The sequence below is a fragment of the Hemitrygon akajei genome, chromosome 17 (assembly GCF_048418815.1).
Source record: "Hemitrygon akajei chromosome 17, sHemAka1.3, whole genome shotgun sequence".
Classification (NCBI taxonomy): Eukaryota; Metazoa; Chordata; class Chondrichthyes; order Myliobatiformes; family Dasyatidae; genus Hemitrygon; species Hemitrygon akajei.
The window spans coordinates 13,797,080-13,809,797 of NC_133140.1; the positions used below are offsets into that span (position 1 = coordinate 13,797,080).

The 12,718-nt window shown below is 40.3% G+C and overlaps 1 protein-coding gene across 6 annotated transcripts in view; it reads right to left on the reverse strand.

Moving 5' to 3' along the window:
- LOC140740502 (RNA-binding Raly-like protein) overlaps positions 1-12,718 on the reverse strand; it is a 1,929,462-nt gene that overhangs the window by 167,796 nt on the left and 1,748,948 nt on the right. For all 6 annotated transcript variants that reach the window (XM_073069704.1, XM_073069706.1, XM_073069701.1 and 3 more), the window contains one exon: positions 422-472. In XM_073069704.1, coding sequence (XP_072925805.1) covers positions 422-472 — 51 coding nt within the window. The remainder of the gene's footprint in view (positions 1-421; positions 473-12,718) is intronic.

Here is a 12,718-nt window from a genome sequence, read left to right on the forward strand (position 1 = left end):
CATGTTTAAGCTAGGATTAAAGTGGGTTTTGGTGAATGGTGCGGGTCGAAGGGCTGGAGGAGCCGATTCTGCACTGTATCTCAGTAACAAAAAATTAAACGAAGTACAGTTGAGGAACGAGTTCTCAGGCTGGGGACAACATGTGCAGTTATAGTGGCTGCAACGAGCATTGCAGTGGATCTGGGGCTTCCTGCTGTCCTCCATCTGAGGGAGCTGCATGTGGTAGGAAAGGCAGAGAAATGAAATTCTGCCTTTCGGGTGGGGGTAGACAAGCATTTCACTAGCTCTGCAAAAGGTCAGAGCTTACGTGAACTGCAGGCAGGCAAAGCGATTGTCACCGTCACATAATAAAATAAAATTCCAGGAAAAAACAGTGTAGGCAAATGCATAAAGGGATCAAATTACACAAGAGGCAACATACCTGTCATAGAAACCGTCTCTGTAATAGTCGTAGTCAAACTCGTAGCCACTTCTGCAGAAAGAAAAGAAGCCGTTCAGTTAGGATCTAAGTGAGTGCGGACAGCATCTTAAATAATTCTAATAACTCTGTGACAGCCAGTTATTATTTATCTGGATGCCGGTTGGCCAGCTGACAATGTATGTCTCGGAATACTTAGTGGCTGGAGTTAAAGTGGTAACAGCTACTTCACCGAGCCAGAGAGGCCAGCCCCAGAACTCCACTGCTGAAAGGAACACTGTCTTTGTTCAGGTCTAACATGGGGTGACAGTGTCACAGCTGGCAGAGCTCCAGCTCCAGAGACCTAGGTTCAGTTCTGACCTTGGGTGCTATCTGTGTGGAGTCTGCAAGTTCTCCCTGTGTTTCTGTGGGATTCACTCCTGCTGCCAGTTCAGTCCACACTCTCACCATCCTCTGAGCGAAGATGTTCCCTTTCAGATTCCCCCTAAAATTTCACCTTTCACTTTAACCTGTGACTTCTAGTTTTAGTCTCATCTTTATCTGCTCTTTATCAGATTACGGTATTGCTTTGCACTGTTGAAACTATGTGTTATAATTATGTGGTCTTTGTCAGTTAGTCTTTTATCAATTATGGTATTGTCTGCACTGTTGAAACTATATGTTAACTATAACTATATGTAACTATGTGGTTTTGTGTGGGTCTTGTAGCTTTAGTTCTGTCTGATGGGTTTGTAGTTCCTTTCCGGGGAACGTGCTAAGACGGTAGTGCGATATCGATACGCAGCAGCCTCTCCGGACTCTGGATTGGGGATTGCCAAACGTGATGTGGTTTTTCTTGTGTGGTCTGGTTTGTGCTTTTTCGTGATATCATTCCGGAGAACGTTGTCTCATTTTTTAAACTGCATTGCATTTGTGGTTTATAAATGACAATAAACTGAATCTGAATCTGAATCTGAGGGGAAAAACCCCGCTTGCATTACCACTATCTGTACCCTTATAATTCTGAATACCTCTATCAAATCTCCCCTCATTCTCCTGTGCTCCAGTGAATAAAGTCTATGTAGATTTTCATAACTGTCAACTATTTTCTCTATCAATTCTTTTCATAAAATTCAATCTGGGAACATGGGCACTGCTGTGTCGGGCTGCAGTTATTGTTCATCACTGCGGCTCGAGAAGAATATGGCAGGCTGCCTTCTCAAACCAGCTGCACTTCCCATGATATTTATCTGCCAGGAATGATATAATGCAGCCCAAACCAGCTTGGTACCATGTGAGAACTCATTCACCTGTTGCTCCATGTGCCGCCATTGTTTGAGATAAAAAACATTTCCCCCAACCCCATCTGTGCCAACAACTCAGAGTGGCCATTATGAACAATGGAGGCCGTTCAGTCCATCAATTCCATCCCAACATTCAATTGAATCATGAATGACCTGCATCTCATCTCCATTTGCTATACCTTCCTTCCCATCGTGATAACAATTCTGCAACATTATGTATAAAGCAGGAGGTAAAATGAAAATATCATTTAAAATAGTGAAGTTCACATAAAACAAAAAATCTGATAATACAACATATAAAACATAAAATATTCATAAATTCAAATCCTCTGTTGCCTTGCGGCGATATCCACTCATGAGGAAGGCTTCAGGAGTAAACCCAGAGGGAAAAATCCGGAGCTGGGGTCCCTAAGGCAGTCCTACTTTGAGTTCAATGCTGACTGGCAACACTGCTAGTGCCAAACTGTATTGGTCTCTGCCATTCCTTTGGGTTCATCAGGTGCTTGGAAAGGGAGGGCTAGCTACATGGGCAACAGCTTGCTCTCCATATCAAACTGTCCAGGCTACGATGGTCAACCCTGTCTGACAGAGGCCTCAATCAACAATATAAATTGTACAGGAAATGGTGAAGAAATGCCTTGCAAAACAAGGCATTAGTAAAAAGCAACACACAATCATAGAAAACTGCACAGTAATGCGACGGCAGTTGGTAGTGCTTTGTTGCTGAGGTAGGTTTGGGATTGTGAAGTTTGGTTTACGAACCTGATGGATGGAGGAAAGTACGGTAGCTGTTTCTGAACCTGGTGGTATGGGACTTCAGATTTCCTACTTCCTGACGGATGGTGGCAGCAAGACTTCTCCGAACAATGCTAAAGCTCTGAAGACACATATTCAAATGTACTCTAAACAGGGATGTCCAAATCTGTGAACTTGTGCTCACTCACCTTGTGTTAGTTTATGATGTTGCCCTACAAACAATCACTGTCTCTCCTGCCAAACAGTGTACCCTGCCTTTCTACTACCCTCCCATCACCCTGTTCATGGCCTTAGTCACTAAGAATAAATTTCCTGCCTCTGCAGGGTGGCCTCATGTTGCCAATGCTTTCCTTGGGAAAACACAAGTAGAAGAGCTGATGACCAGCCAGCCTTTGATAAATAGTAACGTGTTGTCATACAGACATCAAGCTCCAACCAACGATTGCAATTTCCACTACAGTGTGATAGGAGAATGGATATTATAGAGGGTGTTGCGGAGAGGAGCATTGCTTGCTGACAGATGAGAGGTGGGGGTGCCGCACTGGAGACGGTTTATAAAGGTGCTGCTGTTAACTAATTCCATCTCACAGCTCTGATTTGGTAACTGGGTTTGACAGATTTCTGGCTAAAATAGGATGACTAGGTTATTCCTGCAGGGAATCGCAGGGAACAGCCCACACAGCACAATGTTCTGGGATCATTGCTGAGATTACAGCTGAAGGGTCAGACTGGAAGTCCAGAAGTCAAGGCACGTTGACTGGAGCCAGATCTGCCAATCTCTGAGTCTACTTGGGAGGTCGAAGCCTGGTGTTTGCTAGGGGCTGGAGGCTGGAGCCCTGTCTTGGAGTTAAAGGACTGTGTATGTGTGAAGGTGGTAGGGAGGGACAAGGCTTAACTTGCTGTTGTTGTTTCATTGCTTGTTGTGTTTTGTGTTGTACTGCACAGCAAAGTTCCCTCTAATTTTGTTTTAAAGCTGTACAGACTAACTATTTCTCTGAACAGAAAGTTTTTATATTGTCTGAGAACTGCGCACCATATTAAAGCAGATTCCAGCTGCGTGGCAACAAAGACTATGTGCGCAGGAACATTTCTGTCACTGCGTAGCCGTGCACCTGAGCAGCTTGGAGGAAGCAGTGCTGCCAAGCATGGGGGCAGGCTGTGCTGGCACTGGAACGTGTGGCAACACTAGTGGGCTGCCCTCAGATGTGCTGGTTGTTACGCATCGATGCGTTTCACTATGTTTCAATGTAAGCAGGATAAATAAACGTCAACCTTGAATCTTGAAGCTGAGGTGCTCCACCTTGGAAATTGCATTGGTTTCGCTCTGTGCATAAAAGCTGCTTTGTCCATGCTAACCCAGTGGGGGCAGCATTGTGGGATCGGTTGATTTTTAAAATATTTTTTATTTGATACTAGTTGAATTAATGCAAGACTAAAATCATAGTTTTCATCGTAGTTTCTTTCTTACTGACATAATTTGTATTTTTAACTATTTGTTTCTTTAACAAAGTCGTATATTTTTTACAGTATGTGAAGATTCGACCCCACTTACTGGCAGGAGGTGGTATAGCAGTCACATATACCTTTCATTTTTTTTAATTGGCTTGGTATTAACACATTATACATGTGATATAATTGTTTTAATTGTGTAATCTCTTAATTGGTTTATTACTATCTAAGGAATTTCTGTTAACTCAAATATAAACATGATAGATTTTATGAAAGCACCATGTTGAATTTATTGAATCTGTTTAATCTCTGCTTTGCTTTTCAGCTCCTCACTTAGTTTCAAATACTCGGTATCTTTGTTTAAACTTCAAACTAAAATATTCCGAAGGATCAAAGTTTTCCACTCATTCCTGAATCCTAAAAGCTTCCAGGGATCGAGAATCACCGAGGTCTGACGACAGTATAATGTTACTGGCACTATTATAATAAAAGAAGCGATTGTATAAATGTGTGAAAGAGCAACAGTGATCTGTTCAGGATGAGAGTGTGCCTGAGAGTTGGAGAGTTGGAGGTAGGTGAGGGGTTGTGGCAGGGCATTCAGTACGTGTATGCTGGGTAGCAGCAGGAAGCTAAGACGTCTGACGGCAACTGTTACCCAGCCTGTGCCAGCCATATCCTTCTACAGCTTGCCTATTTAAGTGGCTTTTGAAATGCCTACTAAACATATTAATTGTATCTGATTCCACTATCTCCTCTGACATGTTTTAGACATCAACCACTCTCTTTGTTTAAAAAAACTTGTCCCTCCGACCCCCTTACAGCTTCTTCCTTTCATCTTAAATCTATGCCTCCTTGTTTTTGGTACCCCTGCCATGGGAAAAATACTTTATCTATCTATGCCTGTTATACGAGGGGTGATTGATAAGTTCGTGGCCGAAGATAGAAAGAGTCAATTTTAGAAAACCTAGCACATTTATTTTTCCTACATTTACACACTTAGTCCAGTGGCCGTGGAGCAAATGGATCCATTCTTTGTAGAAGTTGGCATCTTGGACCTCCAGAAGTGGTCCACAGCATGGAGTGATTGATAAGTTTGTGGCCCAAGGTAGAAGGAGATGAGTTATTAGCTTCAAACTTTCCGCATTTTCACTCAAAGAGTTGACCTGCACGTGCATGTAACAAGAGCTGTATAACTCATCTCCTTCTACCTTAGGCCACAAACTTATCAATCACCCCTGCTGTGGACCACCTGGAGGTCCAAGACACTCTTGCTATATACATGTGCAGTTCAACTCTTTGAGTGGTAATGCAGAAAGTTTGAAGTTAATAACATCATTTCCTTCTACCTTAGGCCACAAACTTATCAATCACCCCCCCCCCCCCCGTATATTCTAGACTTCTTTACACACACAAGGGAAGACAAGCCCAGCCTAGCCAACACTCCCTCCATCTCTGAAGCCTTCCAATCCAGGCAACATCCCGGTCAACTTTCTCTGCACTCTCTCTACTTTGTGATAAAATATGGACATTTCTACATCAAATTTCTCTTAAATGTTGAAATCGAACCAGTGTGCACTGCTTCTACTGAGAGCTTGTTCCACACTCACCAAACTCTGAGTGTAGAAGTTTCCCCTCGGGTTCCCCATAAATCTTTCACCTTTAACCTGTGGGTAGCAAGTTGATGCGGAATAAACAGATGAAGAGGCGACAAGCAGAGCTCCTTCCTGCTGATAAAGATGCACTTACACTCCATGATATCCAGACAGAGTGGACAGGAACGAAAAGGCAAGAATGAGAAAGATGCACTTACCCTCCATGATATCCAGACAGAGTGGACAGGAACGAAAAGGCAAGAATGAGAAAGGTGCACTTACACTCCATGATATCCAGACAGAGTGGACAGGAACGAAAAGGCAAGAATGAGAAAGATGCACTTACACTCCATGATATCCAGACAGAGTGGACAGGAACGAAAAGGCAAGAATGAGAAAGATGCACTTACACTCCATGATATCCAGACAGAGTGGACAGGAACGAAAAGGCAAGAATGATAATGATGCACTTACACTCCATGATATCCAGACAGAGTGGACAGGAACGAAAAGGCAAGAATGATAAAGATGCACTTACACTCCATGATATCCAGACAGAGTGGACAGGAACGAAAAGGCAAGAATGAGAAAGGTGCACTTACACTCCATGATATCCAGACAGAGTGGACAGGAACGAAAAGGCAAGAATGAGAAAGGTGCACTTACACTCCATGATATCCAGACAGAGTGGACAGGAACGAAAAGGCAAGAATGAGAAAGGTGCACTTACACTCCATGATATCCAGACAGAGTGGACAGGAACGAAAAGGCAAGAATGATAAAGATGCACTTACACTCCATGATATCCAGACAGAGTGGACAGGAACGAAAAGGCAAGAATGATAAAGATGCACTTACACTCCATGATATCCAGACAGAGTGGACAGGAACGAAAAGGCAAGAATGAGAAAGGTGCACTTACACTCCATGATATCCAGACAGAGTGGACAGGAACGAAAAGGCAAGAATGATAAAGATGCACTTACACTCCATGATATCCAGACAGAGTGGACAGGAACGAAAAGGCAAGAATGAGAAAGGTGCACTTACACTCCATGATATCCAGACAGAGTGGACAGGAACGAAAAGGCAAGAATGATAAAGATGCACTTACACTCCATGATATCCAGACAGAGTGGACAGGAACGAAAAGGCAAGAATGATAAAGAGGTGGAAGAAAAATGAGTCTAAATTGAGATTATATTATTGGGAAAAGGTCAGCAGTTCATTTTAGATCAACTCTGCCAAATAGATGACTTCATTAAAATAATGTTGTGTAGGTGAGTGTATATTTTCTTAGATGAATGAGAGGGTATCTTTTTGAAACATACAGAGTTTTAACAGGGAGAACTGGGAGGATGTTTCACTGGTTGTGGTGTTTAGAATCAGAGGTCAGAGTCAGAAAAGGGGTGGACTGGGGTGAGGATTCATTTCCTCGCACATAGGGTGGTGAATCTTTGGAATTCTCTCCTATGGAGGGCTGAGGGGGCACTCAGACAAAAAAGATGGAGGAAATGCTTGTTAGGAAGAGAATGACGGGATATGGGGAGAGGGTTGCAAAGAGTGAAGTTTGGATAAGATCCTGAGGAATGGTGGGGCAGGTTCAAAGGATTGGAAGTCCTTTATGTGAAACAGCAACCCTTCCTGTGTCTCCTGCCTCCTCATTCCTGTGATCCCCACAGCCACCTTACATAATACATTCCAGTGGGTGCATTGGTCTTTTCTGTATGCTGACATTTCATGGTAATCCGTGAAAATAGAAGGCGACTGTTACGAGATGCGCCCAACTGCACCAGCTTCTGGGATTTAGATTCTCAAACTCTCCACAGCATGGTTAGCTTGTGCAACCCCTTTAAGGACAGTCCTGCTAAATCATGATTTCGGCACCAAGAATCGAGTATTTAAAGAGAACCTCAACTCTTCCATTGCACGAAGAAAGTTTGACAGTACATTCAGGCATGCGAGGTGTGCACTCGGAACAAGGACTCCTGTACCCAACCTCAGGGGCTTCTCCACGCCCTATCTGATTTGGACAGACCTTAGGTGCACTTCTCCATGGACCTTGTCACAGATCTTCCTCCTTCCAGGAGAAGACAGTTATCATGATAATTATGGATTGTTTTACCAATGGCCTGCAAATTTATCGCCTTGGATAGACTATCATTTGCTATGGAGGCAGCTTAAATTGTCTTGCTCCAGGTCTTCAGGATCCATGTTTTCTGGTGGACATTGTGTTCCATTGTGGTTCACATTTTGCATCACGTTTCTGGAGGGAATTTTGCAAACTGATTGGGGCAACAGCGAATCTTTCCTCTGTTTTTCGCCCACAGTCCAGCAGCCAGCCACAGTGGGTGAACCAGAATATACCCTAAGATGCCTGGCCTCTGATGGACCGAATGAGTGAAGTGACCATAGATATGGGCAGAAGTCGTCCACAACACTTTAAGGCATTTGATGCACAGGATGTCCCCTTTCAAATGGCAAATTGGGTATTCTCCATCATTCTTCCCTGAGCAGGAGACCAAGGTTGGTCTTCCTGCAGCCAAAGCTCTGGTCCAACTCTGCAAGGAGAAATGGTCTAGGACAAGGGCGATGTTGTTAGCTTCTACCTGGCAGGCTGAAATAAAGGCTAACCACAAGAGAAGACGGAAAAAAGTTTTGCAGCCTGCGCAACAGCTCTGGTTGTTGTTTCAGGATTTGCCTCTCCTAGTGGAGCACAGAAAATTGGTGCCCAAGTTCATTGGACCCTTCTGGATTCTCAGGAAAGCAAACCTGGTGGTTTACACCTTGCAGCTCCCTATGACCCTCAAGATCAATCCCACTTTCCACATTTCCAAATTAAATCATGTCTGCATCAGCCCCTTAGCCCCAGCACCAGCACCAGCACCAGCAAACCTGCCCAGGTTTATCCATGGGGAACAGGTCGTCACTGTGAGAAGTGTTTTGGACTCTTAGTTGATAAAATTAAGGCAATTGACAAGATCTACTCATTGACCCCTAGTAAAGAACTTTATAAAGAAAGAGTGGAACTTCAAATGGAGCATAGTTTATTATTAACCTCCTCGATTGAAAGTCAGTCAATTAAATCGAAAGCTCAATTCTATACATATGGAGATAAGTCTGGTAAACTACTAGCTAACCAATTGAAAATCACTTCGGATAAGCGACAAATTACTAGGATTCGCAAACAAGATGGTACTTTGACGATTGATCATAAAGAGATAAATAAAGCCTTTCAAGATTTTTATAATTCCTTATATCAATCAGAATGTACTAAGGACTCTTCTATAATGAATGAATTCTTAAGGAAATTGAATATTCCAAAAGTAACTGTTGAGGATAGTGTATTTTTGGATACACCTATTACGGAGTCTGAAATAGAAAAGGCTATTTTTTCAATGAACTCGGGTAAAGCTTCGGGTCCAGATGGTTTTTCTGCAGAATTTTTTAAATCCTTTTCTTCCATACTTTCTCCTTGGCTTTGTAAAATTTTTAAAGATGCATTAAGTATAGGTAAACTACCACAATCTTTTTATGAAGCTTCTATTTCTTTAATTCTTAAAAAAGATAAAGACCCTACTGAATGTGCATCCTATCGGCCTATATCTTTGCTGAATACGGATTTTAAGATTTTTAGTAAAATTTTGGCTATTAGATTAGAAAATATATTGCCTCGGATTATTTCTGAGGATCAGACTGGATTTATTAAAAATCGCTATTCATCTTTTAACATTAGAAAATTAATTAATATTGTTTATACCTCTTCATCTAAAATCCCAGAATGTGTCATCTCTTTAGATGCCGAAAAAGCATTTGATAGAGTCGAATGGTCATATTTATTTAATACACTGCAACATTTTAATTTTAGTTCAAAATTTATATCATGGATTAAATTAATGTATCATAAACCTTTAGCTTCGGTCTTTACCAATAATCAAAGATCCCCTTTTTTTCAGTTATTTCGGGGTACAAGGCAAGGTTGTCCTTTAAGCCCTTTATTATTTGACATTGCTTTAGAACCCTTGGCTATAGCTATTCGTGAATCACCCAATATTTTAGGTATTACCCGTGGGGAGACGATGTATAAGGTATCATTATATGCGGATGATTTGTTATTATATATATCTGACCCTGAAAGATCTATTCCTGCTATTTCTTCTTTGCTTGCTCAATTTAGTAACTTTTCTGGATATAAATTGAATTTTAATAAGAGTGAACTTTTTCCATTAAATATGCATATTTCAATTTGTAATCAGGTACCATACAGAATTGTTACAGATTATTTTACTTATTTAGGTATTAAAATTACTAAAAAACATAAAGATTTATTTAAAACTAATTTTTTACCTTTAATAGATCAAATTAAGCAACTTGCTAATAGGTGGTCCCCATTATCTTTGTCTTTGGTAGGCAGAGTTAATGCCATTAAGATGATGATACTACCTAAATTTCTATATCTATTTCAAGCATTACCAATTTTTATTCCTAAATCTTTTTTTGATATGGTTGACTCTAAAATATCTTCGTATTTGTGGCAGAACAAAAATCCTAGGCTAGGTAAAAAATATTTACAGAAGCCTAAGAAGGAGGGCGGCTTGGCTCTACCAAATTTAAGATTTTACTATTGGGCAGTTAATATACGGTATTTGATATTTTGGACACAAGAATCGACTACAGTTGCTGGCCCACAATGGGTAAATTTGGAATGTAAATCTGTGCAAGATTTCTCATTGATCTCAATCTTAGGATCTTCACTTCCTTTTTCGCTACTCAAAATGAATAAACAGATAACTAATCCCATAGTCAAGTATACATTATGAATCTGGTTTCAATTTTGTAAATTTTTTGGTCTGAATAAGTTTATGCTGTTAAGTCCTATAATATCTAACTATTTCTTCCGACCATCATCTATAGATCAAGCTTTTCCTTTATGGAAAACAAAAGGTATAACATGTTTTTGTGATCTGTTTTTGGATGATAACATTATGTCCTTTGAACAGTTATCTAATAAATATAATTTATCTAAAACCCATTTTTTTAGATATTTACAAGTTAGAAATTTTCTATATAATGAACTAAAGTCTTTTTCGAAAGAATGTCCATTGGACATTACAGAAAGAATTTTAGCTCTCAATCCTTGTCAAAAGGGTTTAGTAGCTATCATTTATAATATGATTATGAATATACAGCCAGATATATAAAAAAAAATTAAGAAGGAATGGCAGGAAGAATTGCATTGCCCTATATCTACTGAGCAATGGGAAAAAATTTTATCATTGGTAAACTCATCCTCTATCTGTGCTATACATGCTCTAATACAATTTAAGGTTGTACATAGAGCTCACATGTCTAAAGATAGATAGATAGATACTTTATTCATCCCCATGGGGAAATTCAACTTTTTTTTCCAATGTCCCATACACTTGTTGTAGCAAAACTAATTACATACAATACTTAACTCAGTAAAAAATATGATATGCATCTAAATCACTATCTCAAAAAGCATTAATAATAGCTTTAAAAAGTTCTTAAGTCCTGGCGGTTGAATTGTAAAGCCTAATGGCATTGGGGAGTATTGACCTCTTCATCCTGTCTGAGGAGCATTGCATCGATAGTAACCTGTCGCTGGAACTGCTTCTCTGTCTCTGGTAAACTTGCTCGATTTTATTCTTATGTTAATCCAACCTGTGATAGATGTCATTCTGATGTTGCTTCATTGACCCATATGTTTTGGTTTTGTCCCTGTTTACAAAACTATTGGAAAGATATTTTTAATATTATTTCAAGAGTTTTAAATATTAATCTTCAACCACATCATTTAACCGCAATTTTTGGTCTACCAATGATAGATAATAAGCGTTTATCCGCTTCATCCCAACGAATGATTGCATTTGTTACACTAATGGCTAGAAGGTCTATTTTACTGAATTGGAAAGAAATTAACCCTCCAACTGTATTTCAGTGGTTTTCTCAAACTATTTCCTGTTTGAGTTTAGAAAAAATTAGAAGTGTGGTTTTTAATTCTTCAGTTAAATTTGAGGAAACTTGGAGACCATTTATTCAACATTTTCATATGAATTAAATGGTCTGATCCTGAACCTTATTGTTACTATCTTGAAGTGTATGGATGGAGGTTCGGAGTCATCGGCACTACTGTATGTATTTAACATTATGCAATTGCCCATGTTGGTTAGTTTTTTTTTTATTAGTTGTTTTTTTTAAATTCTTTTAGTTTTTTTGGGGGTTTTTTTTTTTCCTTTTTCTTTTTTTTCTTAAATCCTCTACACTAATACTATGAGTTTGGGAGACTTTATATATTGATTAATACATATCTGATTGTTAATTAATCTATTAATTGTGTACTCTCAAATGTTTTGTACTTATATTTTACTTATGTTTTTCTTAAAAATTAATAAAAAAGATTTGAAAAGAAAAAGAGAAGTGTTTTGGACTCGTGCACTGTTCAAGGAGTTCGACAATATCTCGTGGACTGGGAAGGATTTCGATCCAAGGAGAGGTGCTGGTGGCCTGAAAGAGACATCTTTGATCCGGCTCTCATCTACGGCTATCATCACCGTCTCTCCAAGCAGTCAGAGCTGTCAGGAGTCGGCCATGGGGGAGGATTATGGATTATGAAACATGCCAGCTTCCGGGATTTAGATGCTCAAACTCTCCAGAGTATGGTTAGCTGGCGTGGCCCTTTTAAGGCTTCAGGACAGTCCTGCTAATTGACAACCATGTTTTGGATGCCAAGAATTGAGTATTTAAAGAGCACCTGACTGAGGTTCTGAGCTCAATCACAACCACTAATAGTGATTTCGTCTAGCGTTTCTCAGATTCTCAACTTGGTTTGATACAGCACCTCGATCCTGGCTTCAAATACTCCAGCGTTTGGGCCCAAGCCATCCTCCTCAAGGATGCTTGTCACAGCGACATCCGTCAGAAATCATAAAATGCATTGCAGAATGGTTACAGCACAGAAGGAGGGCATTCATGAATATGAATACCCTTCTACTGGATATTATCATAGTCCAGATGAAGGGTCTCATTCTGAAATATCGACTGTCCATTTCCCTCTACAGATGCTGCCTGACTCGCAGAGTTCCTCCAGCCTCTCATCTGTAGCTTCAGATTGCAGCATCTGCAGTCTCTTGTATCTCCGTCTGGGATTAATATAGGATTAGTGTAAATAGTCATTTTTGGCTTGGAGGGCTGAAGGA